This window comes from Perognathus longimembris, chromosome 8, assembly GCF_023159225.1.
Source record: "Perognathus longimembris pacificus isolate PPM17 chromosome 8, ASM2315922v1, whole genome shotgun sequence".
Classification (NCBI taxonomy): Eukaryota; Metazoa; Chordata; class Mammalia; order Rodentia; family Heteromyidae; genus Perognathus; species Perognathus longimembris.
Window position 1 is genome coordinate 59832464 of NC_063168.1, and position 26017 is coordinate 59858480.

The 26017-nt window shown below is 48.4% G+C and overlaps 1 protein-coding gene across 1 annotated transcript in view; it reads right to left on the reverse strand.

Moving 5' to 3' along the window:
- Positions 1–26017, reverse strand: part of Plb1 (phospholipase B1) — a 103227-nt gene that overhangs the window by 26277 nt on the left and 50933 nt on the right. The window contains exons 21-37 of the mRNA XM_048353206.1: positions 23488–23592; positions 23278–23373; positions 23067–23138; positions 22008–22043; positions 20991–21051; positions 20060–20118; positions 18988–19061; positions 13231–13274; positions 12642–12750; positions 10969–11020; positions 10523–10603; positions 9959–10024; positions 9204–9304; positions 7377–7458; positions 6988–7092; positions 5861–5956; positions 5587–5658 (exon numbers count right to left, since the gene is read on the reverse strand). Of these exons, the coding sequence (XP_048209163.1) occupies positions 5587–5658; positions 5861–5956; positions 6988–7092; positions 7377–7458; positions 9204–9304; positions 9959–10024; positions 10523–10603; positions 10969–11020; positions 12642–12750; positions 13231–13274; positions 18988–19061; positions 20060–20118; positions 20991–21051; positions 22008–22043; positions 23067–23138; positions 23278–23373; positions 23488–23592 (1311 nt within the window). The remainder of the gene's footprint in view (positions 1–5586; positions 5659–5860; positions 5957–6987; positions 7093–7376; positions 7459–9203; positions 9305–9958; positions 10025–10522; positions 10604–10968; positions 11021–12641; positions 12751–13230; positions 13275–18987; positions 19062–20059; positions 20119–20990; positions 21052–22007; positions 22044–23066; positions 23139–23277; positions 23374–23487; positions 23593–26017) is intronic.

A 26017-nucleotide genomic window follows, 5' to 3' on the forward strand; every position in this document is an offset into this window, starting at 1 on the left:
AAAGAGAAATAAGAAGGGGAAACCAGATGCTGGAAAAAAATCTTTAAGAAATCAATTTCAGGCATTGAAAATGGACTACCTATCAGCAAACCTAGCCAGAAGATGTTAATTTATTTTAGTTCATAGATGGAGGAGGAGGAAGAGGAGGAGAAAAAGAAGGAGGAGATGAAGATGATAGAGATAAAGAGGAAAAGAAAGAAGAGATGGAGATGGAGGAAGAAGAGGGAAAAGAAGAGATGGAACAGAAGAGGAGGGAAGAAGAGATAGAAGTAGAAGAGAAGGAGGAAGAGGAGGAGGAAGAAGAAGAAGAAGAGATAAAGGTGATGGAGATAAGGAGGAGAAAGAAGAGGAGGAGATGGAGAAAGAAGAGGAAAAGGAAGAAATGGAATGGAAGAGGAAGAGATGGAGACAGAAGAGGAGGAAGAAGAGGATGGGGATCTAAATATTCTCAGAAGGTGTGTACTTTTTCAGGACAGGCAACAATGACTTCCCTTGGTCTCATACCTGACCCCATGCACATAATCATGATCCTCCATCTCATTTTGCAATCCTCAAAGGTCCCTATTTTACAGGTAAGGCCCATGCAGAAATCTCTCAGCACCACACCCCCTCAGAATAGCTCCTGTCTTCCTGGGGGTATCAGAGCAGTCAGCATCCTCATCAGACCATGGGTTAGAGGACAGCTTTACCTGGAGGCCACTCAGGGCCAAAGGCAGGAAGTGTGACCAGACGATAGAACCAGTGCAAGGCATGTTTGTGCTGGCATGTCTGCATGACTAGTCAGGCTACCTCCTGCCTGGGTTATGCAGCATCCCTGAGATAGTCACACCAGAGGAGGGCAGCCCGGGGGCACTTCTAAAGGCCTGACCACACCTGGGAAACAGCTCTCATGTTCAGAGCTATGCGATAGGGGTCAGCATGAGGGTGGACACAAGGAAGCCCACACCCAGGGAGGCAGTGGCTCATCAGATAATAACTGGTCTGTAAGCACAACACTTGCTGAGGGACTGCTCCAAGACCCAGGAACGCACATTCCTCAAGACAAGATGGAGGTTGAGAGAGGACGTTACTAATTCTGATTGTCTCTCTACAGAGAAACCCTGGTTTAGGCTTTGGGTCCAGGGCTAGAGCTGGTCCCAATGTGGCCAGCACAGAAAGACAAAGACAATCCCTGTCTTTCTGGGAGAGTTGAAACGTTGAACCACAGAGCCTATTTTCTCCTATCTGTTTGATCACAGGCTCCAAAGAGAGTTGAAAATAGACTAGGGTAGGGGAGATAGCATTGAAAGAGTGCGTGGTCAAGTTGATAATGGAAAGTGGTTGAGAGTGAGGCTAAGACAGAAACCACAAGAACAGGTCCAGGGCAGTGATAGATAGGTGGGCTGGGTGTCCAGGGCTTGCTTTCATTGACCACTGACTGCTTGGTTACACACGAGACAGGGTGCGTTGAAGACCTAGAATGGAGCAGACTCTACAGGAGAGGGACTCGATGCAGTCTGCCTGGCTCCCCAGGGCTGGGCAAAGCCCACTGTACACAACACAAGGCAGTTGTCTAGCTGCAGCTGCGCAGAGACAGACAGAACCCAGATGACCACTTGCTGGAGGCTGGCAGCTGACTGAGGGGCTGGGGGAGCAGGCCACACCTATCCCGGCTGCATGACTAGATGTGAAGTTCCATGGAGAAGGAGGAGTGCTTTTCATCAGTGCTATGCTGCTCGGATCCAACTAGAGCACTCATCAATTGCAAGAGGGCCTGTTCCAAGGAGAAAGGGTCAGTGTTCATGTCTATCAGAAATGGCCCAGCGCCCACTGGGAGAGGCGATGGGAAGAGGGAAGAGGGCACATTAGTGTTGTCTGGAATGCTTTCTTGAATGTTCTGTCTCATGCCATGCCATCCCATTCTCTTCAGAATATGCTGGCTGTTCATGACTATTGATGGGGCGCCTGTGGCTGCGTGGCCTTGGGAAGTATGAAGAGCAGCAACGGAAGACGGAAGCAGAAGCAAAGGCGGCAGCAGAGCGGCCTTGGGAAGCATGGGGAAATGGGAGAAGAATCTGGGTAGTAGGTGAAGCCATTTCATGGCTCTGTACGGATGTCACAGCCCATCCCACTGGAATCCCAAGGCCATCTAATCCTGCTTTATGGCGAGCTAACTACACACAGTAATGAGGGGGCAGGCCATGTAAGGGTACTAGGAAGGATCTCACTAGGTAGGGTGTTAAGTATTAAGGGAGTAGCATCTCCCATATGTAATTCCAAATAGAAAACTGCTAAACAATAAGCTTACGTAAAATATAAAAAATGTCGGGGCTGGGGATATAGCCTAGTGGCAAGAGTGCCTGCCTCGGATACACGAGGCCCTAGGTTCGATTCCCCAGCACCACATATACAGAAAACGGCCAGAAGCGGCGCTGTGGCTCAAGTGGCAGAGTGCTAGCCTTGAGCGGGAAGAAGCCAGGGACAGTGCTCAGGCCCTGAGTCCAAGGCCCAGGACTGGCAAAAAAAAAAAAAAAAAAAAAAAAATATATATATATATATATATATATATATATATAAAATGTTTGCTTATCTTCATGATAAAAGATGGGATAAAGAAGGGTTCTGGGTGCCCAGGCCTGTAATTCTAGCTACTCAAGAGGCAGAGGTTGAGAGCTTCAGGCTTTGAGGCCAGCCTGGATAAAAAAGTAGTGAAACTCCAGTTCAATCAATAAACTGAGCCTGGTGGCACACATCTGGAATCTAAGCCAAGTGGGAGATCTAGGCAGAGGATTGTGGTCTTGCAAAAATTCAAGAGGAAGCTGGGTGCTGATGGCTCACACCTGTAATCCTAGCTACTCAGGGGGTTGAGATCTGAGAATTGTGGTTCAAAGCCAGCCTGGGCAGGAAAAGCCGTGAGACTATTATCTCTAACAAACTACTCAGAAAAAGCTGGAAGTGGCATTGTGGCTGTAATGGTAGAGTGCTAGCCTTGAGCCAAAGAAGCTCAGGGACACTGCCTAAGCTCTCAGTTCCAGCCCCAGGATGAGCAAAAGACAACAACAACAAAAAGAAAACAACAACAACAAAACCTTGCAAGATCCTATTGGGATTGAGAAACCAAGGAATTCAACTCAATGAAATTTCAGCAAGAAATCCTAGCACTGGATAAACCTTAGTGTGAGGATGTGGAGAGAGAAATGAGACTAGGACTGAAACAGAAAAGCTGGAGATCTGACTCTTCAGGTTAGAAGAAGACATGGGAGTCCTTGAAAGAGAGGAACACAATCAGAAAAATCAAGGCGCTTTCACCTCCACAAGCCCTGGGAGGAAGAAATTTCAAGAAGGGACTGGTTTAAAGCTGACGAGTGAAGCTGAAAAGAATAAAGGCTGGCAAAGGGCCAATCTGATTCTTCCTGATAGTTCAGCCAAGCCTGACCTGGGGTTAGGGAGCGAGTGGACAGAGAGCTCATTAAGGCAGAGAGGGAAAGATAGTTACAGCCTCCCGAGCAAATCCAGAGTTGGCTGTAAAATATGTCGTTCAAGTTGAAAATACAACAGCAAGCCATGAAATACACCTCCCCCATGAAGTCACCCTACCTGGCAAGTGGCAGAAAGTGCTAGCAGTTGGGCTGAGGCCCAGGGGGAGGAAGTGGGAGGAGGTGAGTGCTCAATCCATCTTGCTGCCTCCTCCCCCCCAGCATTCTGCCTGTTGCTTCTAAGTTTAGACACAGCCAGGACAAAAATATGAGCCGCCTGGCTCCTATCAGCTCCCACAGAGAGGCGGGTGGACTTTCACATGGCTCCCAGGCACATGGCAGGGGAGCAGATGGCACCTGAGGCACGGTGCCATGGGGCCAACAGTTAGACCCTTTGGGAATGGGCTCTCGGGTTGCTTAGCAACAGCCTCTCCTGACATGAGCTTCTACTGGCTCTAGGAGGAGGCTGGGTTTCTCTTCTGCATTCACCAATGATTCCACTGGGCTCTGTCCAGAAAGGCGGAGCTGAGCCCACTGTGGCTCAGCTGGATAGAACTGGATAGAACATCACCTCTTAGGGCTCCCTGTCCAGTCTTCAGTAGACAGTGCCAGTGGTCTTGAGGTTCATGGTGACAGGGATTTCCCTGATTCAGTGCTGCCTAGGCTCCAACTTGGCATGTAATATGTGTTTGTTGGGAGAAGGAGAAAGTGATGGCTGCTTGGTGGGAATTTTACTTTTGCTACTGAACGGAAGAGGAGTTGACAGTTTAGAGGTGCTTTCGTGACTGATATTAAATGCAGTTATATGGGTTGTTAAGATATTGAAATACTCACTTATGGTAGTTGTTTATAGCCATTGCTTTGAGACTTCATGTGCCCCTATCCAAGTTACCCTAGCCTCTGGCAACGAGAAAGTTTACACCTGGCACACGGGGGTCTCACCCCAGCCTCTGGCCAGCATCTGATCACTGGGACTGGGACTGGTTATTGTGCGATTTGAGACTCTCCCGCCTCCCACCTCTCTCAATCTCAATCTCTCTCCATCCCCCTCTTTGATGGGGCTTAAACTCAGGGCTTCACATTCTTGCTTGTCCTTTTCTGCTCAAATCTAGTGATGTATCACATGGGTCACAGCTCCACTTCCAGGATGTGGCTGGTTAAATGGAGATAAGAGTTTCATGGACTTTTCTGCTGGTGCTGACTTTTTACCATGATCCTCAGATCTCAGCCTACTAAGTAGTTAGCCACCAGCACCAGGCATTGATTCTGTCCTTTACTCCAGATACCAGATTAAGCAAGTGAAACCTCAGCTATACTGTCTTAGTCTCCTAGCCCTTCTTCCTGCTATGCTTGTTCAGGGTACATTAGACTGAGTCAGGGTACAAGACCGGGGCTAGGAGAGTAGCACACAGGGGGCATTGGTCCAGCAGAATCCCTTTCCCAGGACCCCCTACAGACACACAAGAAAGCTGTATGCTCCAATCTGCTCAGCCAGGAGGGGAGAAGAGATTGGTACAGGCAGATTCACACAGAAAACCCAGCCTCCTGAATCAGATCAGGCCCTCTGCTTTTATTGCCACGGAGGGCTCTTGGGACTTAGCCTTATTTGGTTAAAAAGTCATAAGACAGGACTGAGAAAAGGGAATGAGAATGTGAACCTGCCCCCATCCTAGGCCTGAAGTCAAGTTTAACAACCACTTACATATTCCTCCTTAAAAGGAGCCCTGATCACACAGGCCGGTCCTGCTCCCTCCTCCACATAGCCCTACTCTCCTCTTTGCTGCTCCCTCCTGACCCGCTCTTCGCTAGAAACGCCCGGGTTCATGCTCTCTGCTCTCTGACTCCTGAGTCTAGAACTCACTAGACATATCCATCTGCCCCAACCACACTGCCACTGAAACAAAATGAGCCTTCTTGTCCTTCTGGCTTCCGCAGATCTTCTTTAATGCATCCTCTTCAAAGGAGTAAGTTCATCCGTGCTGTTCTAGTCATCTGCCAGCCCTCAAAGTCTCCCTCCTAGGCTGACCCCCAGGCCAGGAGTGGGATGGATGCTGAGGAAGCTGAGCAGGGAAGGGAAGGGCAGTTCTGAGCCCTGGGTTCTGGAGAGGTGAAACAGGTCTTCTCTTACTACCTGAGTGGGGCAGGCCAAGGGTATGTCTGCTGTCAGGTCCAAGGTCTCTGTCTTCCTCCCCAGTGGCTCAAGCTGATCAGGGAAAAGAGAGACACAGGTGAGCACCCCTTGTCACAGTTCTAAGCATGGACAGCGAGTAGTGAAATGTGGCCAAGCTGAGCCTAGGACTCCCTATGTTCCATTCTGTAGACTGTCTCCTCTGGGACTACCTCTGTTGAATAGGGACTGGTGCTGTAGTCTAGACTAGAACCCCAAAGGTGCTCCCTTCTCTTACCATATTGGCCCAAAGGGCTCTGGAGAGCTGAGAGTGGAATTTCTGGTTTGGGTGGATGCAGTCGGGGGCGAAGAAAGATGTATCTGGACGCCCATCCTGAAAGAGACAAATGGATTTCTCCAAGATCCCATGGGGTCAGAGGAGCCACGGATCATTAGTCTGACCCCTGGGACTGACCATGAAATGTCCATTGCCAGTGCCCAAGGTCACTGGTTCTACCAAGTCTGGTCCCCTTAAGAGGAAGAGCAATCAATCCCACAGAAGGAATAGCTTTGGGTGACCTCAAGCCCCCATCACTTTTCTGGCTCTATAATTAAAAATACTACTAAAAATAGAAGGTGCCATGTTTCTTTTTAGCCACATTTATGTAATATCCTAGCCCACACTGTGGATGAGGGAAAGACCTTAGCCCCTGAGGGCATCCTGACCAGCCTTACTTGTCAGCCTTTGCCCACTGGTTCTGGAGATCTTGGGGACAATAGACCCCCCCCCCTCAGGCAGGCCTGTGCAAAATGGGCACCAGGGCAGTGTGCCACCTGGCTCAGCTCTTCTCTCTTGAAGTACTTGGGATGCTTAGTGCTTTTGTTCTCCCAGGCAGCTGAGGCCTTGCCTGGTCTCTACTGGAAGTGCCAGGCACAGTATTGCTAGAACCTACCTTTTTTTTTGGGAGACAGGATCTTCTTATGTGTTTCAGGCTACCCTCGAGCTTAAAATCTTCCTTCCTCAGCTTTCCAAGTGCTGGGATTTTGGTGTGAACCACCATGCCCAGCTAGAACCCTCCTTTATTACTGCAGGCTTGCATGTGAGAGACAACAGGTGTATTGCAGAAAGTTACTGATGTGCAGTCCAATAGCTGTGAATCTTGCCTTTCTGTCCCTAGGACCTCCAAAGGCAGTGGTGGTGATTTTCTCCATGGGAAGCACAGGGTCTGGCACAGAGTAGATGCTCAATCTGCTGAGGCTATCTTAGGAGCTCTCCTGTCAGTCTGGCCCTGGGATTGTGGGCTGGAGACATTCCTATTTTATTCACATGCTCATGGAAGCCCTTGGCATCTCTGCCTTGCCTGTCTCAGCACCCTCAGGGCCCCGCTCTTCCTTGGGAGCTCATGATGGGGGTCGGAAGTATACCTCCAGGGTGGGGAGCTGGATTTTGAAGAAGAAGGGCTGCAGCACCACGGAGAAGTCCTCCCGCGTGTCATAACGGCCTGACTCGACCAGCTGGCGCATGCTGTCCTGGGATATGAGCACACACGGGGGTGGGGGGGAGGGGGCATGGCTTTAGCACTGAGAGGACAAGGGTGTGGCAAACAGCATCTCTGTCCCCAAACCCCTGGAACAGGGGAGCTGGCTCACCATTTCCCTTAACACCATTTCACACAATGGCAAATCCCATTCTGGAGAATATGGAGATGGGGTGGGGGTAGGGGGAGTCTCATTTAATTTTGGTGTTAAGTGGTTTGAGATCTCTGGAAGGCTGGACTGGAAATCTCATAAGGAATAGAAGTTTGGGAACTCACCTGGTAGGCTCGTGTGAAGGCCTCCAGCCTGTCTAGCTCCTGGGAGTTGTCCCGTAGGCTCAGAACACAGTTGCATAAAAGGCTGCATAAAGGAGGGCCAGGGTGGGGGTGGGGAACAGGAGGACCCGCATAGAAGCTCTGTTCAGGGGCTGTTTCTGGCTGCCTGGGGCCCAGGTGGATGCAGTGATTTACTCAAGCCCTGCTTTTGGAGCATGTGTGCCTTGAGGGTACTTGTCCTGAGTACTGGATAAAGCACCCTAAAGGAAGCTGAGGTTTGGATGAGCCCCTCTTCACAAGATCTGGTATGGAAATGGAGGCACTAGGCCTTCACCACGTCAGGCTGAGCAAATGAATCTGAGCAATAAAAATACAGTGTTTAATTAAGAGCTACAATAAATTCACTCAGGAGACTGAGATGTAAAGATTCTGGCTTGAAAGTAGCCTGGGTAGAGAAGTCTGGGAGACTCTTATCTCCAATTAACCACCAAAAAGCTGGAAATGTGGCTGTGGCTCAAAGAGTACAGCACTAGCCTTAGACCAAAACAAACAAACAAACAAACAAGCTCAGGGACAGCACCTAGGCCCAGAGGTCAAGCCCATGACTGGCAACAAAACCCAACAAACAAATTAGTTAATTAATTAGATCTTCTGGTGTTGGAAGCCTCTAATGCTCATGCCATCTTCAAGGCTACACTGTCTGTTTGGTTTTATTTTAAATTATTATTTCACTTCTACATGTACTTATCTTAAAAGAAAAATCACAGATACTCAGAGGCTTACAACAGGGTTGCATCCTGAGAAGCCCAGGGCAGGTTGAAGTATTATAAGATGAAAATCAATTATTAAATGATATCTGACCAAACACCACAGACAGTTACACCATCTACTCTGCTGTTTTCTCCTTGTGATTGAAGGGCTGTCCAGGCACTGTGGCTTGTTGAGGCCACCCTTGATCACATGAGAGTGTGGTACTACCCATCAGCAGCTCAGAAAAAGATCAAATCCAACATTCCAAGAATGGTTTCCCTTGAGTATGTCACCACCGCAAAGCTGAAAATCCCAAACCAGGGACCGTACTTCTACAGTACTAGAAGACTGGCTGGTATACAGCAAGTGCTGTGAGATTTGTGCAGTCTGAGTATGTTTGTCTACAGAGACACACATTTACACACCTACATACTGTGCACTATATAACTATACATCTACATACTGCACACCTACACACATACATATGCCTACACACCTAAACACTTATACAGCCACATACCTATACACAGATAGCCACACATGTACCCACCAATATACCTACATACCTACACATTACATATCTATGCACCCACATATCTGTACACCTACATACCTACACACCTACATATCTGTATGCCTACATACCTCCCACCCAGTTTAAGCAGCAAATAGCTCAATGTGGAGTTCCCTTCTGTTCCTCTCAGTTCTCTTCTTCCCCATAGGTTCCTGGCTCATGAGTTTCTGCCTTTGCTCTCTGTTATGACCTAGTCACCTACACCATGCTGCCCCTTTACAGTCTGAGCTAGTCTGTCTTTCAAATGTCATCCCCATGGCTGTAGGTATCACAGAACTTCCTGCCTGGAACCTGGTACCTGGCACTTGCCAATGGGTAAAGGGAAGCAAGGCCAAGGCCCCTACTTCCTCCCAGAAGGGGGTGATTGTGCATAGGCCTTCATTTATAGACAGGGACATAGGATCAAGTCACGGAGACTTGCAGCAGTGCCTCAGGAGTCACTGCTGCATGAAGGCCAGTCCAGAGGGAGGGGGTTCTGCAGCCCAGGGCAGTCAGCACCTGCCTACCTGGCCTGCTTCACTGGGCACTTGTTTGGGTTCCCCAGGAACACCTGCCGCATGACAATGGGGTCCATGAAGTCCACGAGGTTGACCAGGGCTCTAGGCACCTAAGGGCAAAGCAATTGGTGAGAGAGGGGCTCTGGGGCCTCTTTCCATGGGGCTGTAGCATGAACTGGAGCTGGGTAATGAACATTAAGAGTTCTGCTCTGTTCAGCTACCTCTTAGCAAACCCCAGCATGTTAGCATACCATCTGCTGAGACAGATGACATGCTCATCAGTCCATTGATGTGGTCTGATCTGATCTATTCCTACCAGCCCAACCTGGACTTCCACTGCTGAGTTGGCTTGGGGACTTAGCTACTCAAGAGAGCATCTAGTGATCAGCATGTTCCTTCCAAGGCTGTTTGTCCTTGCTAGGGAGTGGTGATGGGGAAAGGGGATGTGAAGCTGGGTGCAGAACCAGACAGAGAATGACTCTCAATGCATGAGGTGGCGCAGAATCCAGTATCCAACTTGGACAACATTCTGCTGCCTCCAAGGAATGTTCTAGGTAGAGGGATGTACTGCCTTTTTGCTTCAAGCCTGAGATCCTTCTGGCTGATCCAAATGACATGAAGCTTTCTTGGAACTAGACTTCCACCTCTGGACAAGGACAGAGCTCATACCCTTGGCTCTCTCCTCGAAGGCTACCCTTTTTCCCACCCACTTTTGCTTTTCCCAAGCCACCTTTGCTGTCACAGTTTGCAGGAGCCCCACCCACCTCTCTATGCAGAACGTCCAGGGCATTGCGGAGATGGTCAAAAAAGTTAGCTGCAGAATACCGATTCTGGAAAGAGAGGAGGTGGTGGTTTGGGTGAGAGGGTAGGGGGGAAGTTTGGGCTTCCCTTCTGGCTCAGCCCCTCTGGCCTCCAACTGGGAATCTGAGCTGAACAGATTGAACTTGTTGTTGAAGAAGGACCAGCTAGAAGACTGGAACCCTCTACCCGAGCCTTAGTCCGGGAGCTGGGGAATCTTCTCCTAACTGCCTGACATCTATAATTCCTTCTCTTTTTGATCTCTTAAGAGTTTTAAGAGAGAAGTGGAAGCATAATACATCTGCCATCTGCTTCCCCACTACCTGGGACAGGAAAATGGTGCCCAGAACCCAAGGGTGGTGGGGTGAGAGGTATGTGCATGTTTGTGCATATGAACTGCATGTGTACACCCACAAAGGTGTGGTTTCACGTTCCTGGATTCATTGTTGGACCTTCTCTCAGTGAGGATATCCAAGGCTTACTGGAAAAAGTCAGGAGCAAGCAGAAGACCTGGGCCCCGTCCTCATTACCGAGTCTGTGCAGTGGTCACATAAGTCACGGGCTCCAATCATCACTGTGATCACCTTCCAGTCTTCATGGAAATTGACTCTCTATACAGAGAGAGGAGGAAAACACTGGAGGATTTCAAAGAACATTATAACTCTTGGAAATCCCATCAGCTTTTTACAACTTCCTTGCCCATTTGAAGTGACAGAATCAGAATTTCAGGGATGACAGACTCTTGGTTTATTTATAGATCCTCAGGAGGGACTTTTGTGGTCATGTGACCAGCAACAATCCGTCCCTGTGGATATGAGGTTCCCCAGAAGCCTTAGGAAAAGAGACTGCCCCCTCTCTGCTTGGATGCCTTAGGTGACAGGAGACTCACTGCTTTTCATGGCATACCATTTCATTTGGGGACAATGTTAGTGGATAAGAAAATGATTGTTCACAAATAACCGTAACTCCAACTCACATGGTCCTCTTTCATTCTCTGCACCAGACTCTGGACTTGTCTCATGAGTTCCCTGAGAAAGAAAGTCAATCTGGTTGAGGAACAGCTCCCCATGGTTTTCCTCTCAAAGGGGTCTACACTAAAGGCTTCCATGATATTCCCACTACTTGAGCTACAAAGACCTGGCTCAGAGGTCAGAAGCTACTCATCTCTTCTGGAGAATTACTATTACAACAAATAGCTGCATGAAAAACCAATTATGGGTTTGGCCTAAAAGCTGCCAAGTACATTTGCTGCTCATGATTTCCTTTTAGGACCGCGTGCAAAATATCTTTTAGGATTCTTTTTTTGCCAGTCCTGAGCCTTGAACTCAGGGCCTGAGTGCTGTCCCTGGCTTCTTTTTGCTCAAGGCTAGCACTCTGCCACTTGAGCCACAGCACCACTTCTGGCCATTTTGTATATATGTGGTGCTGGGGAATCAAACCCAGGGCTTCATGTATACGAGGCAAGCACTCTTACCACTAGGCCATATTCCCAGCCCCCTCCTTTAGGATTCTATGCTAAGAAACCTGTTGCGATTTGGGTTTTCTTTGTGTATGGCCGGGGGGAGGTGTTGTTTATTTGTTTTTATTTATTGAGATATGGTCTTATATAGACCAGGCTAAGCCCCAAATCTCTGTCCTCATGCCTCAGTCTCTGGAGTGATGGGATAATAGGCTTGTGCCACCTTCCTGGCTCATTTATGTCTTTCAAAAGAGATAAATGAGCCAGGAAGGTGGCACAAGCCTATTATCTAGATCATGTAATTAGATCTATGAAAGTTTTAGCATAATCCCTTTTTCCGCCTTTGGTCACCAAGAAACAGGGTTTGATGCTCAAGCATAAAAAATGTGCTCACTGACATAATTGCTTCACCTTTGTTTCCTACAATGTCTGTGTAGAGTAAATGTACATCATGCATCATGTACCTGCCTTGGCTTATAACCTATGGGAGGAAGCAAGCTCAGGCATCTGAGCTCCCTCCCTACTTGCTCAGGCACCCTGTAGGCCTGACCTGTGATGGATCTACAGCATGGCGATCAGGTGAGGAGGTCTGGGTACGGTTCCCACAGACCAGAGTGGGTGGACCTGAGCAAGAAGATGCCACATGGCAGAAGCTGAGCCAGGAGCTGTGTGGACAGGAACTCCAGACTTGTGGGGCTTGAGAAGCTAGGTGAGGCCCCACTTTGGAGCCTGTCCTAGGAGACTGGGCAATTCTGCTTCAGCAGCTTTCCAGCATCTCGACTCCATTTCTTGCTAGCCCCAGGAGAGGATGAAACTTGTTGTGCAGAGGCCCTTCAGGCTGGGATCCTAGAGGCTCTGGAGAGAGCGGCTCTCTCTAGCACCGGCAGGCTAGGGTAAGTGTTTAAAAGTTGGATGACTTGGTCAATTTGCCTAATTCCTAGCAAATGCATATAAAAGCCTGGTGAGGCGTTCAGTGATTGCTATAGGAGTGTCACTCTTTCCCAAGGCCACCATCTCTCTGGACTTCCTGCTATGGCTTCCAGCACAGAGCAGCAGGGCAGAGAGTCCCCAACCTCTGAAATCATTGCTGTGGATGGATACAGCGCCCTTCTGCACACGGAGGTTGATACTGCAATTGGCAAGGGACTGTACACTTCCGCTTCCCACTCCACAGACCCCAAATGCCATACTCAGCCTTTGCCCCAGGAATAGCCTGGTTGAAGAATGCGTTGTTGGTGTCGGCATCTCCAGTGCCCACTGCGTAGCCTGTGAGGTTCCTGTTAAACTCCCGGAGGATATCTGGAAGATAAGGGGTAGACAGGGCTCAGAGTCAGGGCAGAAGGTCAGCACATCACCTCCAGTTTTGTGAGGTCTATGGGCTGTACCATCATCTCATGCTTTCTGGGGAAAACCAGGGAGGCAGTGCCAACATTAACTGAGTTGGAATTTGATGACATAGGGGCTAAGGCAGCAAGGGACTGCCAATTAAAAAATATTTTATGCAACCTACAGTGAAGGGTTCCCCTCTAATTTGTCTCAGCGTTCCCTGGGCTTAGGATTTGGGGTAACTTGTCCTTGCTCACCTCCCAAGCACAGTGAGGGTCAGAGAGCTCTAGGTCTCTAGTGTTCAGCCTTCCCCCCTTTGGCTGCCTATTCAAGGCCTCCTCTCCCATTTCAATGATGTCCCAGGAGGAGGTGGTACTTGTTACATGCTTAGCTGAGAGGCCAGGGGGTCAGATGGGTCAGGCGGACACCCTCAAGTCTTTGGTGGTCACTTACTAGGTAAGGTGGTCACGTTCTCTAGGGAGCCATCTCCTCCTGAACTGTAGGGAGTGAGCAAGCCAAGGGAGGAGACACTGAGTTAATACACAAGCTTCACCAAAGGCAAAACCACTCCATATTAGATAGATCCAGAAAGAATGCAAAATTCACCAATGAACTGTTTTTACATCCAGGACTTAAAGGTCAAAGAGCTGTTCCTTTCTTTTTTTTTTTTTTTTTTTTTTTGCCAAATCAAGAGGGAGAACACTGAGCTGACAATACAGTGTGTGTGTGTGTGTGTGTGTGTGTGTGTGTGTGTGTGTGTGTGTAGCATGAGACATTGTATCATTTCTCTTATGTCCCAATAAACAAATGAGGGAGATGGAACTTATCTCCATTTGACAGAGTAGAAAACTGAGGTGCAGAGAGGTTAGTTAAGTTGCTAAAGGTAACTAAAACCCTTCTAGAGCTGGAAACCTTTAAAAGACAGATAAGCTGCTGCCTGCTCACTATCAGGTAAATTCCATTGGAAAGTTCAAAGAATGGGCCACCCACTGCCTTCTAATCAGTCCCAGCTGATTTCATCTCATTTAACCTTAAGATTCACTCAAAGGTTTTAATTTCCTTCCACAAGGAAAAGATGATTTCTATTTTAACAAAACTTGATGTTTAGATGTTTGCTCTCATTCTTTGTGTGTGTGCATGCATGAGTCCCTTTCCTCAGTCCCAGCATGTCTTTCTAGACCAATCGATCTTAGCATCCATCCATCAGAAGAGACTTCCAAAGGACAGGCCACCAGTGATAGTTGCTCTTCATTTGAGGAATGCTTGGCATGAAGCCAATCACTTCATCCCAGACTGGTTAAGGGCATAAGCCACAGGCTCAGAGAGCAGCAGTCCAGGCAGAGCAAAGGGAATAGAACAAGGCCTAGCTTTCCACCTCACTCAGGCCTCTTCCATGACTCATTACATATTTGCCTCTAAGCTGACCATTGATTGGGTAGCTGTAATTTTTTTTATTCTTTTCTGACTCTGTCCAAAGCTTCTATTTTAGATGCTTCCCGATCCTTCTTTCTTTGGGCCAACAGCCCTGAGTTGGACATTTTGTATTTGAAAGGAAATTAGAAATCCATACAGCACCTCCAACATAGCTTTTCTAATTCTATCTTCTTTCCTCACTCAATAAATGTATAAACATGGAAATATCTTATAAATACATACACAAAGCAAGTACATCCTACTGTAATTTCTTTTTAAGAGATGTGTTGGTGATAAAACAAGTGGTAACAGGGTTGACTCAAATGGTAGAGAACCTGCCTTGCAAGCATGAGGCCCTGGGTTCAATCCCAGCACCTCCAAAGAAAAAAACAAACCAATACAGCTAGATGGTATTCCACCAAAGCCAACAGCTGGGAAAGTCCCTCTTTGATGTCATTTTACAGAGAAATGTCTGGGAGGAAAAAGAAAATGATTATACAGATAAATATAGATAAGCAAAACTATTTATTCACCAAGTTGACCAAAACTATGAAAACATGAAAGGAAACAGACTGACATCAAACAGCTGGTCTATGCTAATTGCTTCAATGACTGTCATTTATGTGACACTCTGAGCTCAATGGCTGGGCTTTGTGCATCTGTTGTTACCCTGTGTAAAGAAAAGTGGAATAGATGCTCAGTAAGACTTGTTGAAAGGGATACAGTAATGTGAGATGAAACCCCTGATTTAAAAAAAAAGAAGAATAAAAGAAAAACAAGCTGGGCATCGGTGGCTCACACTTGTAACCTTAGCTATTTAGGAGGCTGAGATCTGAGGATCCTGGCTCAAAGCCAGCTTGATCAGAAAAATGTAGGAGATGTTTATCTTTAACCATTGAAAGACCAGAAGTAGAACTGTGGGTCAAGTGGTAGAGTGCCAGCCTTGAGTGAAAAATCTAAGTGAGATTATGAGGCCCTGAGAGCAAGTCCCAGTATTTGCATAAAAAACAAAAACAAAGCAAGATGGAAAAGCTTTTTTTTTTTTAAGTAAATTTTATTTTGGTTTACTGATTGGAAGAAAAGGCAAGCAAGCAGAAGCTGGACGCATCTGCGGGTGCATGGTCTCATGGGCCAGAGGGCCTCAGAAATATGCATAGCCAACCCTCTTCTGTGGGTCCTTCTCTCAGGTTCCTTTCCTCAAAGACTCCTGGATGCAATCTCTCCTGACTCTGTGCAATCTACGTGTTTTACTCTGTTTTCTTGACAGATAAGAGGCCTCAAATTGAGTTCTTAATTTATTTAGAATCAATAATTGCCTTGTATTTCTAATCTACAGGCTTTAATGAAGCCAGATAATTGCATTATCCAGGGGATATTAACAGATATTATGAACAAAGAAAGAGCTCTGGGATTAAGGGAAATATTGTATCAAACATAAAATGTAAACATTTTTACAATGCAGTGTTTCTCAGAGGCTTTACTATGGTAATATACATGTAAATTTCCTAGAGGTCAGCTTTATAGTAGGTCATGCTTTCCCCTACAAAACAAAAGACTTTTCTTCTTAGATGGAGCTAATAGTCCACGGAACATACTCTGAGCAACACTAGTTTGTAAATTGTGCCATGAGTCCAATTCTTACACAGTAACCTGGGGTTTTCTTTTTTCTTTTCTTTTTTTTTTTTTTGGCAGTCCTGGGGCTTGGTCTCAGGGCCCAAGCACTGTCTTTGGCTTCTTTTTGCTCAAGGCTGGCACTCTGCCACTTGAGCCACAGGGCCACTTCTGGCCATTTTCCATATATGTCGTGCTGGGGAATTGAACCCAGGGCTTCATGTATGTGAGGCAAGCACTTTTGCCACTAGGCCATATTCCCAGCCCCTAACCTGGGGTTTTCATCTATAACATAGGGTCATATGGGGGCAGACATCTGAAACATTTACAACAAAGGGCTTCAAGGGACAGCAGCCATTAGACATGTGTGATTGGGGTTAGGATGAAAAAATTCATACAATTCATTCATAGGAAAGAACAATGGTTGAATTTTTCTATGGTTGCAGAGAGAAACTTCTAGAAGAAGATTGTACTGTATCTGATTCTATCTAGTTCAACCAGAAAGTCCAGCCAATCACCTTAGTTCCTCTCTGCTAGTGTCCATTAACCCTCTGAGGTGTGGTTGGTCAGCCTGTTTTTAATTTACATCATAAAGTGAGGCCATTGTAACTTTTTCTCTCTCAAGTTTTTCTGTAACTTCCATAAAGTTTTGGGAGAGCGGTGAATAATCAAGGCTCTGGTGTATCCCATGAAGTTCTGGACACGTGGAAACTTGAGAGATCCTCCCCCCAAAAGGTGGAAGGTGGTCACCTCAGTTATCAGAAAGAGAGAATATCCTTATGCTAAGGAGATTCTGGGTGACCCCTGGGGAGATGGGGGCGGAGGCGGCTATAGGGTGTAAGAGGACACCTCTGTCTTGCCCTGGGAAACATTCTTTCTGGCACTCTCCATACCTCTGGTGAGAGAACTGTCACAATGCTGGTCATGCTACTCTGTTCTTTGATTTTCTGTGGAGAGATACTTCAAATATGCTCACCTTAAAAAAAAAAAAAGAAGAAGAAGGGCTGGGAATGTGGCCTAGTGGTAGAGTGCTTGCCTCCCTGGGTTTTATTCCCCAGCACCACATATATAGAAAAAGCTGGAAGTGGTGCTGTGGCTCAAGTAGCAGAGTGCTAGCCTTGAGCAAAGAGGAGCCAGGGACAGTGCTCAGGCCCTGAGTCCCAAGCTCCAGGACTGGCAAAACAACAACAACAACAATAACAACAACAACAACAACAAAAAAAAAAAAAGGAAGGAGCAAACCTGCTCCAGATTCATTCCCAACTGCTCATTAGCACTCTGCCCTCTTGTGGCTGGCTTTGGTCTACTAGTTTTCTCAGGTAAATTCAAAACTACTCACCAGTTACTTTGAATCATACATGAACAGAAACTTTATTAGGAAAGAAACTTAGAATACTCACACCCAACTGATCAGCTGGCATTCTTAGATTTTTTTACTCCTGTGTCTGGGACGTCCTTTCTCACCTCTTCAACTTGTCTACTGGCTAATCTTTTTTCTTTCTGGCTAATCTTTTTTCTTTCTTTCTTTCTTTCTTTTTTTTGGCCAGTCCTGGGCCTTGGACTCAGGGCCTGAGCACCATCCCTGGCTTCTTCCCACTCAAGGCTAGCACTCTGCCACCTGAGCCACAGCGCCACTTCTGGCCATTTCCTATATATGTGGTGCTGGGGAATTGAACCCAGGACTTCATGTATACGAGGCAAGCACTCTTGCCACTAGGCCATATTCCCAGCCATACTGGCTAATCTTTCAAGACACACTGGGTACCACTCTCCCCATCCCTGCAGTCCAGGCTGTCCATATCCTCTTCTCTCATCTATAGCATTGAGAGCTTTTTCTATCTAAAGAACACTTGCTGCTTGGCACTGATGGCTCACACCTGTAATCCCAGCTACTCAAGAGGCTGAGATGTGAGGATCACAGTTGGAAGCCAGCCCAGGCAGGAAAGTCTGTGAGATACTTATTTCCAATTAACCACTAGAAAACTGGAAGTGGAGCAGTGGCTCAAAGTGGTAGAGCACTAGCCTTGAGCAAAAACCTCAGTGATAGCACCCAGGCCCTGAGTTTGAGCCCCATGAATGACAAAAAAAAAAAAAAAAGGAAAAAAAGCACAAAGGGGGGTTGGGAATATGGCCTAGTGGCAAGAGTGCTTGCCTCCTACACCTGAAGCTCTTGGTTCGATTCCCCAGCACCACATATATGGAAAACGGCCAGAAGGGGCGCTGTGGCTCAGGTGGCAGAGTCTAGCTAGCCTTGAGCTGGAAGAAGCCAGGGACAGTGCTCAGGCCCTGAGTCCAAGGCCCAGGACTGGCCAAAAAAAAAAAAAGCACAAAGGGACAGTGCCCAAGTTCTGAGTTCAAGCTCTACTATTAGCACAATACAACACAGCAAAACTCTTGCCAACTGAGGATATGCCTCACCACTCCCCTCAGCTTCGAACACTGCTAGTACAGGGGTGTGGCTCAGGGCAACTCCTTGATGGTGGCATCATCTCACTTACGCCTTCTGCAAGTGTATGTTGCGTTTTGGATGTTTTCTGTCCAGATGTGTACATATACATATAGGCGGAGGTGTGAGCACAGAATGACGTGAACAAATACATGTAGACAGAAGTAAAAACATCGACACGTGCACAGATACATGCAAACAGGCAGGTGAAGGTTCAGGGATTTGGTGGTTTTCCGGTACATTTCATGTTGGATTTGCTGACCCAGTAGTTTGATAACTTTGGTGAACCTTTTCTGTATAATTAAAAATAAAAAGATTATCAACAGTGAAATATCTTCTCCAGCCACCAAAAGTTCAGTTTGAAGAAACAAAAAGGTCATTCTTCTGAAAATGTCCAACTGGGCCCTGGTGGAAACTGAGATCTGAGGGTCATGGGTCAAAGCCAGCCCAGGCAACAAAGTCTGTGAGACTCTTGTCTCCAATTAACTACCAAAAAGCCAGAAGTAGAGTTGCAGCTCAAGTGGTAGAACAGCCTTGAGAGAAAAAGCTAAAGAACAGTGCCCGATGCTGAGTTCAAGCCCCAGAACACATATCAAAAAAAAAAAAAAAAAAAAAAAGCCTTCCAGACTTAGCCCTGTTCTTTGGTATCTGTGCATTTGTAGGTGTTAACACCCCCCAGCCAATCTCTAGGGGTGAACCTTGGGTAGGGGGATGCGGAGGGGGTCAGAGCTTGACATTACCTATAGGACAGTCCCCGATACTGTGTGGTGACATCAGCGAGGTCATCTGGCTTGGAGCCGATTCCGTTGCCTGCCTTTGGAAACATACCAAAATCCATAGGGAAAGTGAGCACGTTAGAAAAAAGGGGTGCTATGAAGGTACAAGGCCTCCAAAGCAGGCCTCCCAGTGTCCTCCTCACAGCAGAAAAGACCACGATAGAGGGGAGCCGAGACCCTGGGGCTCACAGTCTAGGACCCTCCCTCCCCCCTCAAGGCCCTCTTCCTAGAGAATGAGAGCAGGCTTACTCTATTCCTAGTGAGGTAAGGCTTGGGGACCAACTCTGATCACAGTTGTAAGGATTATTTGGAAAACTCTCAAGGGCCTTACAAATGTGTGAAACTGTCAACAATTATTAGCACCAGGATTTTGCTTCTCTGTTCTTTACAAACATGAAGAAGGCCCTCATAGGCCTGAGCTACTGTGGTGGAGAGATTTCTTGTCTATCTCCCATTCTGTCTCTCCCTTCAAGACCTGCTATAAGCACTTACAAAGGCCCAGGCACGCTGCCAGAAGGTGGTGCCACAGGATGCAAGCACAGCCCTGTGTTAGTGGCAGAGTTTTACCCATCACTGATGGATGAAGCAGCTTTCTGTACCGACGTGGAGTCTGAGTTTACAGTAAAGCTGTAAAGGCTGAGATCTGAGGATCATGGTTTGAAGCTAGCCCGGACAAACAACTCTGAGAGGCTTATTTACAATGAACCACCCCAAAAGCCACTACTTTGGGCTCAAATAGTAGGGTGCTAGCCTGGAACAAAAAAGCCAAGCAAAAGGGGAAGGCCCTGAGTTGAAGCCCCAGTACTAGAGCGCGCGCGCGCGCACACACACACACACACACACACACACACACGCACACACACCACCCTGCACATCTGCTTGAGAAAGCAGTTGTAAAATTAAACCACTCTCCCTTTCTTTGACTGACAACACCAAGACAGAAAGAAGGGCCAGGTAATTCAGAGGACAGGAGTTAGGAGGGTAGGGGCCTGAGACTCCCAGCCATACCCAGCCCCTCGGGCCCAAGGGTCCTTACAGTCAGAGAATCCCCCAGAGCTGCCACAACTTGGATATCTGCAGGTCTCAGGGCATGCACTGGAAAGACAAGTGGACACGCTTGAGTCTGTGGGAAGGAAGGTGCAGTCAGATTCTAGGGCTTTTGCTTTAAGTGAAACAAGAGCTGCACGTGCATTGGGAACCAGGCAGGATTGGGCATCCAGGCACCATGGAAATAGAGGTTTTGGGTGAGAACAGGCAGATGTTTCCCCACTAGAGACACCACAAACTATCCCTGGACCTGTGACAGGATAGGGGAAGAAATAGAAGGAAAACAGGAAGGAAAAAAAGAAGGGCAGAAAGAGTATGCACCTGCCACCTCACTGCTGGTGGTCATGAGGAGCCAGCTGTGGCTTAAGTGCATGGCAGAGCTGTGGGACCATCTGAGATCAGCAACAGGGCCTAGACACCTGCACAGCTATAGAGCTTGGTTCTGGATGTCTATTGAGAATCTATGGTGATGATGCTGGGCTTTTCTTTCCCTCAAGTCTCTTGTGAAGAGAGCCCAGAGAACCTTCTAGGCCCTACTGCAGGCAGCAGTGACAATACCTGGAACCACAAACCCACATAACCAGCTTTCTTCAGACACTTCCTGGCCCATCTCACATATCTAGGCTTCCTTACAGCACAGAGCTCAGATAAAGTCACAAGGCTCTTCTACCTGTGCCCCCACTGTAGGAGGCTGAAACAGGAGGGCAGGAAACAGCTCCTGGCCCTCACTGTCTTGAAGCCTGCTGGGCAGGATACTGCCATAGGCCAGAGTGAGGACAAAGCAGGTGCCCACCCAAGATGGGCAGCAGGCCTTGCTCAAAACTATGTATGTCATTAGCATGTGGGAAGTCTGGGAGAGGCTCACTGGTACATCTATCTGTGTAGAGCAGCCCTGGGTCCTGGTTGTCACAGCAGCTTACCTGAGGCCGGAGGGGAGGCAGAAGGCCTTCTGTCCCTGCATGGCAGCCAGGTCCCGTGGCCCTAAAGACATAGAATGAATCCCAGAATCTCAGAATTGAAAGGGGACAGAGACTGGCTGGGCATAAAGCTTAAACAGAAGGTTTTAAAAAGCACAGATTTCCTGGCCAGGCACTGGTGACTCAGGCCTGTAATCTAGCTACTCGGAAGCCAAGTATCAAGACTCAAAGCCAGCCTGGGCAGGAAAGTTTATGAGGTTTTTTTAATCTCCAATAAACGATCAAAAATCCAGAAGTGGTGTTGTGGCTCAAATGGTAGAGCGCTAGCCTTGAGCAAAAGAAGCTGGAGGATAGTGCCCAGGCCCTGAGTTCAAGCCCCGGGACTAGTAATACAACAACAAACAAATAACACCCATTCCCATGGTTTAAACATAATTGTTCCATGCTGTGTGAATGTAAGAATTCCTTCACAACATCTATACCAAGACTCTAGGGCCACCTGGGCAGGCAACCATGCTTACACCTATAATCCTAGCTACTCAGGAGGCTGAGATCTGAGGATCTCGAGTCAAAGCCAGCCCAGACAGGAAAGCCCATGACATTAATCTCCAATTAACTATCAAAAGAGGTAGAAGTGGAGTTGTGGCTCAAGTGGTAGAGCATTTACCTTGAGCAAAAAAACTCAGGGACAGCACCCATACCCTGAGTTCAAGTCCCAGGACTGGCACTAACTAAGATTCCCAGAAACTACACCTGAGGAAGGCAGCTGGAAAAGGCTCCTTGAGTGATGTGTTAATATAGTTTATACATGTTCTTTTTCTAGTGCAAGACCAGCCATTATCAACAGACTTTCCAGCCCTCCACCCAGTCTGAAAGTGTGGAGAATTAGATAGTCTTCATAAAAGGGTGGGAACCCCCTGGATACCCTGTCAAAGACTAACATGTCCTATTGGGCCAGTCCTGGTTTACAGTCTGCCCACCCTACTGCCTATTGAGTCAAAAGGAAGTGAGATGAGATACCTGCATGTTCTTGTAGGTGCTCAGGAATGGCCAGACCTGCAGAAAAATGGGCAAGTGGTAGAGCGTTGCCCATTTGGGCAACCATTGCATGTATGGCTTGCTTCTGTTTACTAATCTGTAGTGAGCTCTGATCTGGACACATACACCCTTGGCCTCCCCTGCACCCTCCTCTGAGCCCAGCCCCTCCCAGCCAGGCTGACCACTGTGGGTTCCTTCCCATGATGCCCCGAGGCACTTCCTGAAACCTATACCAATACTTACAACAAACCCAAAGTCCCTCCCAGGGACACACAAATCTTCTCTCTACTGCTTAGCCTGCACAGGGAGGCTGGGCCACCTTTCTTTCTCTATTCTGCCTCCATCCCAACAGTGCACTTCTCTCTGCTAATCAGAGCCCCAATCTCTCCTCCCTGGGCTTCCTTGTCACTCCATGTCCATCCACACTGCCCTAAGGCAAGGAAAGGCAGATTTTTAGCCCTGCGCCCCCGCACCCCCCCCCCCCCCCATGCAGGTCCTCTTATGGCAATACCCAGTGTCAAGCCTGGGATCCTTTTGGGCACACAGAGGATTTTTTTCAGAGGGGAATGTTGCAACTCAGAGCTCTGAGAATCACTTGACAATTTGTGGGTGACAAGAGGGACTCTGATCTGCTTTTGCTTCCTGCTTAGTGTCTGCTTCCCTAGTTCCCATTTCCAAGTAGCCGCTGTGTCCTCCACCCAATCTGTTATCAGTCTGTATCCCACGGTAACAGAGGCAGTGGCTACGTGGTAGCCTTCTAGCCCTGCTCCAGTCTTTGGAATGAAAGCTGCCATGCTCATTTTGCCTTCCCAAATGAGAAGGGCCCAGCTTGGACTCATGCTGGGACCCCTGCCATATTGAACCTCCAGATCTCTGGGGGTCCCCATTCCCCTCACTTCCACCAGAGGGGGCCGTTTTAGATGGTGAGTCTACACTATCAGATGGGAAGGGGGCACCCTGGAGGGTGGGGGGAGTGAACTGAGAAGCCCAGGGGGAGCCGGAAGCTGGGTAGGGAATTGCCAGGACAATGTCTCACCCTACCTCGTTTGGACATGTGACATCGATCTTGTTTTCAAAGTTATGTCGTGTTGTTTTCTGGCCAACAGGCTGCAGCTAAAGCAGAAGCCGGGAGATGCAAATGAGAAAAAGAAATGGCCAAAGTGAAGAGGTCAGAGGTGGAGGAGGAAGGGAAGGGGGGGGCAAAGGCAGCAGGACTTAGGGGAAAATGATTCTTCTTGCTCAGCAGGCTTACCATGTTTTTCCAGAGTGCGCTGGCTGCACGGGCGTGAGCCTTGCTGTTGAAGTGGAAACAGTCAGGTGCGAAGAAGGAACTGTCTGGTAAGCCTTCCTGCTCACGGGGCAGAAAAAGAAGGGAGAGATGTCAGAAAGTATAACTGATGCTCAGAGTTTTGGGGTGTTTTTTGGGGGGGTTCCACTCATCCACAATGTATGCCTGCTTTACCGAGGTCTTTGGCATGTCCACTTTCTCAAAGAACGGCTGGATAACCACAGTGAAATCATCCCTGGTGTCATAGCGTCCACTGTTAATCAACTCTTCAGTCCCCTCCTGAAGGAGGATAAAGGGTCAAGGGTCAGGGGTCAGGTGGTCCTCTCTGCATCCAGTCAGCATTGTACAATCTCTTCTCTGACACAGCATTAAACAATCTGGCTGTTGGGTGAAATCATCCTTCAGCAAAGTCTCAACTGACCAGAACGGGCTAGATACCATTCGAATCTGCCTTAGTCTCACACACAGGCCCCACCTCTGCTGCAAATGCATGTATTAAGAGCTGTGAAAAAGTGTAGGTAAGAGAAACCTAAGTCCCTCAGCTCGATACCCACCCTCCATCCACCTTGCTTTGTTTGGCAGTACTAGAGATGGAACTTTGGATTTTGTGCTTGCACACTACCACTTGAGCCATGCCCTTAGTCATTTTACTTTGGTTTGTTTTTTTAGATAGGTCCTTACACTAATTTCCCAAGACTGGCCATAGACCATGATTCTCCTACCTCTACTTCCTGAGTAGCTGGGATTATAGGCATTTATCACCTTGCCTGGCCTTCAACTCCCTTTTAAAGTTATTCTGGTTGGTTAAAGTCTGGTATGGGGGTAAGGGTGGTATTTGATTACATAACATTTAAGCAAAGATACCTCTTACATTTATTTTTATCCCACAAGTTTTTAGAAACAACAACTGCAAATCAGCAACATATCTTTCGATTGTTTGTGCATAGGGGGTGTTGGGGATTATTATGGCCTGGGAAAGGCTGCCCTTCCACCAGCCTTGGGACAATAGAAGTCCCTCCCACCTTCTGGCCTCCACCCCTTGGGAGGTGAACACGTGCGTGCCACCATGATGGGGTTGTCCCGCCCACAAAAGGAAGTTTCGTGATGTCACTTGATGAACGTGGTCCCTAGCCTATGACTGGTCCTTTGGCCAGCCCCCTTTCTTTCCCGCCATTACTTCTATATAAGTGCCCTTCCATATTAAAGTCTTTGAGACGCTTCCCACCACCGCAGTGTGTCCCTGATGCCTTCCTTTTCGCCTCCGCCCTCGGTAACATGTGGGGGGACTGGGGGGAGGGGAAGCTTCAGCAACCCGTCCTCAACTTAGCGCTTGCCCATGTGAGCACGCCTTTGGCCTTCCGCTGGCGGAGGGCCAGGCTGAGTGCTCTTTCATAGAGTTTGTGGTTACCATTCTCCCCGTGGGGGGAGAAAGGGATCGTCCAGATCCCAACATAAATGGCGCCCAACGTGGGGCCGAATCATACGGCCGGGAAATTTGGGGTACAGTATCCCCACAGATTGTGCTAAGTAGGGTTTTAGAGGAGGGTCCTGCCCATCCAGACGGGGCAGAAGCATGGAGACAAGACAGGCTCACGGGACGCGGCCAGAGAGTTGCCCCACCGTGGCGATTTGGCGCCAGGCGGCGGAGGGAGCGGGGCGCGCCTCCCGCGGAAACGTGTCAGTGCCGGAGTGAGAGGACGGTGACCCCGGGCTGGGGTCGGTTCTGCTCTGTGCGCCCCGGGCCAGACGGCGGTCCTGGCACCCGCAGTGGTGCTTGAGAAGTAGTGGGTGGCCGAGCGCCGGAGCGGTTTGGCTTGCGCAGGCTGAGCGTGAGTACACTGGGCTCTGCGCGGCCCCGGGTTTGCGAGCTGCGTGCGCTGGGGCCCACGTGGCCCCGGGCGGCACCAGGCGTCTTTTGCGGTAGCATTTGGGCAGCCGAGTGTGGTGGGCCGAGCACGGCGTGGCGGAAGCGCGGTTCCGCCATGTGGGAAGCTGTGGCATGGCGGCGGCAGAGCTGCGGATAGAGTTAAAAAAAAAAAAGGCGTGGCGTGCAGTTTAGACCATGGGCCGGCGTCCCAGTTGGGGTGCGTGGGTGGCAGCAGCGGCGGCAGCAGCCCCGGAGTGGCTGGACCTGCTGCAGCCCGGCAAACTGTATGCCCGCCGATGGTCGTTAAGCTCAGAAATTAGGGTGAGTTGGTTGAATCCTGATTTCTCTGACTTAACACACACGTGGAGCACAATGGGGCACGCCATATTGGAGGCGGGGCCCCACCCATTCCCCCCAGGTGAGGGGCGTGCCAGACTCGCCTGGGCTGGGCGGGGACTCAGACTAACAGGCCTCAAGCGATTGCGCTGCAGCTGAGAGAGGCAAGCACCCCGCTGTGCTTGCCTGCACGTTTTCTCTCTGTATCAGACTTACAGCTGCAGACGGGGTTGGAGCCAGGAAAGTCTCAAATTATAAACTAAAATGGAATATTGAAAGGAAAACAAAGAGTTTTGATACAGCAATAGGTAATTTGATTGAACTTCCATGTTTACCAGTTCAAAGATATGAAATCAACTGGAGTTTTTCTAGATGGATAAAAGGGTTTGCTTGTCCACTGTGATTTGAAAATTGTCATGTTGGGAGTGTGTAATTAACAGGTTTCCCTTTTGTTTTTTTATTCAACCACGTGGTTCTATTATGGGCAAATTAATATCATTT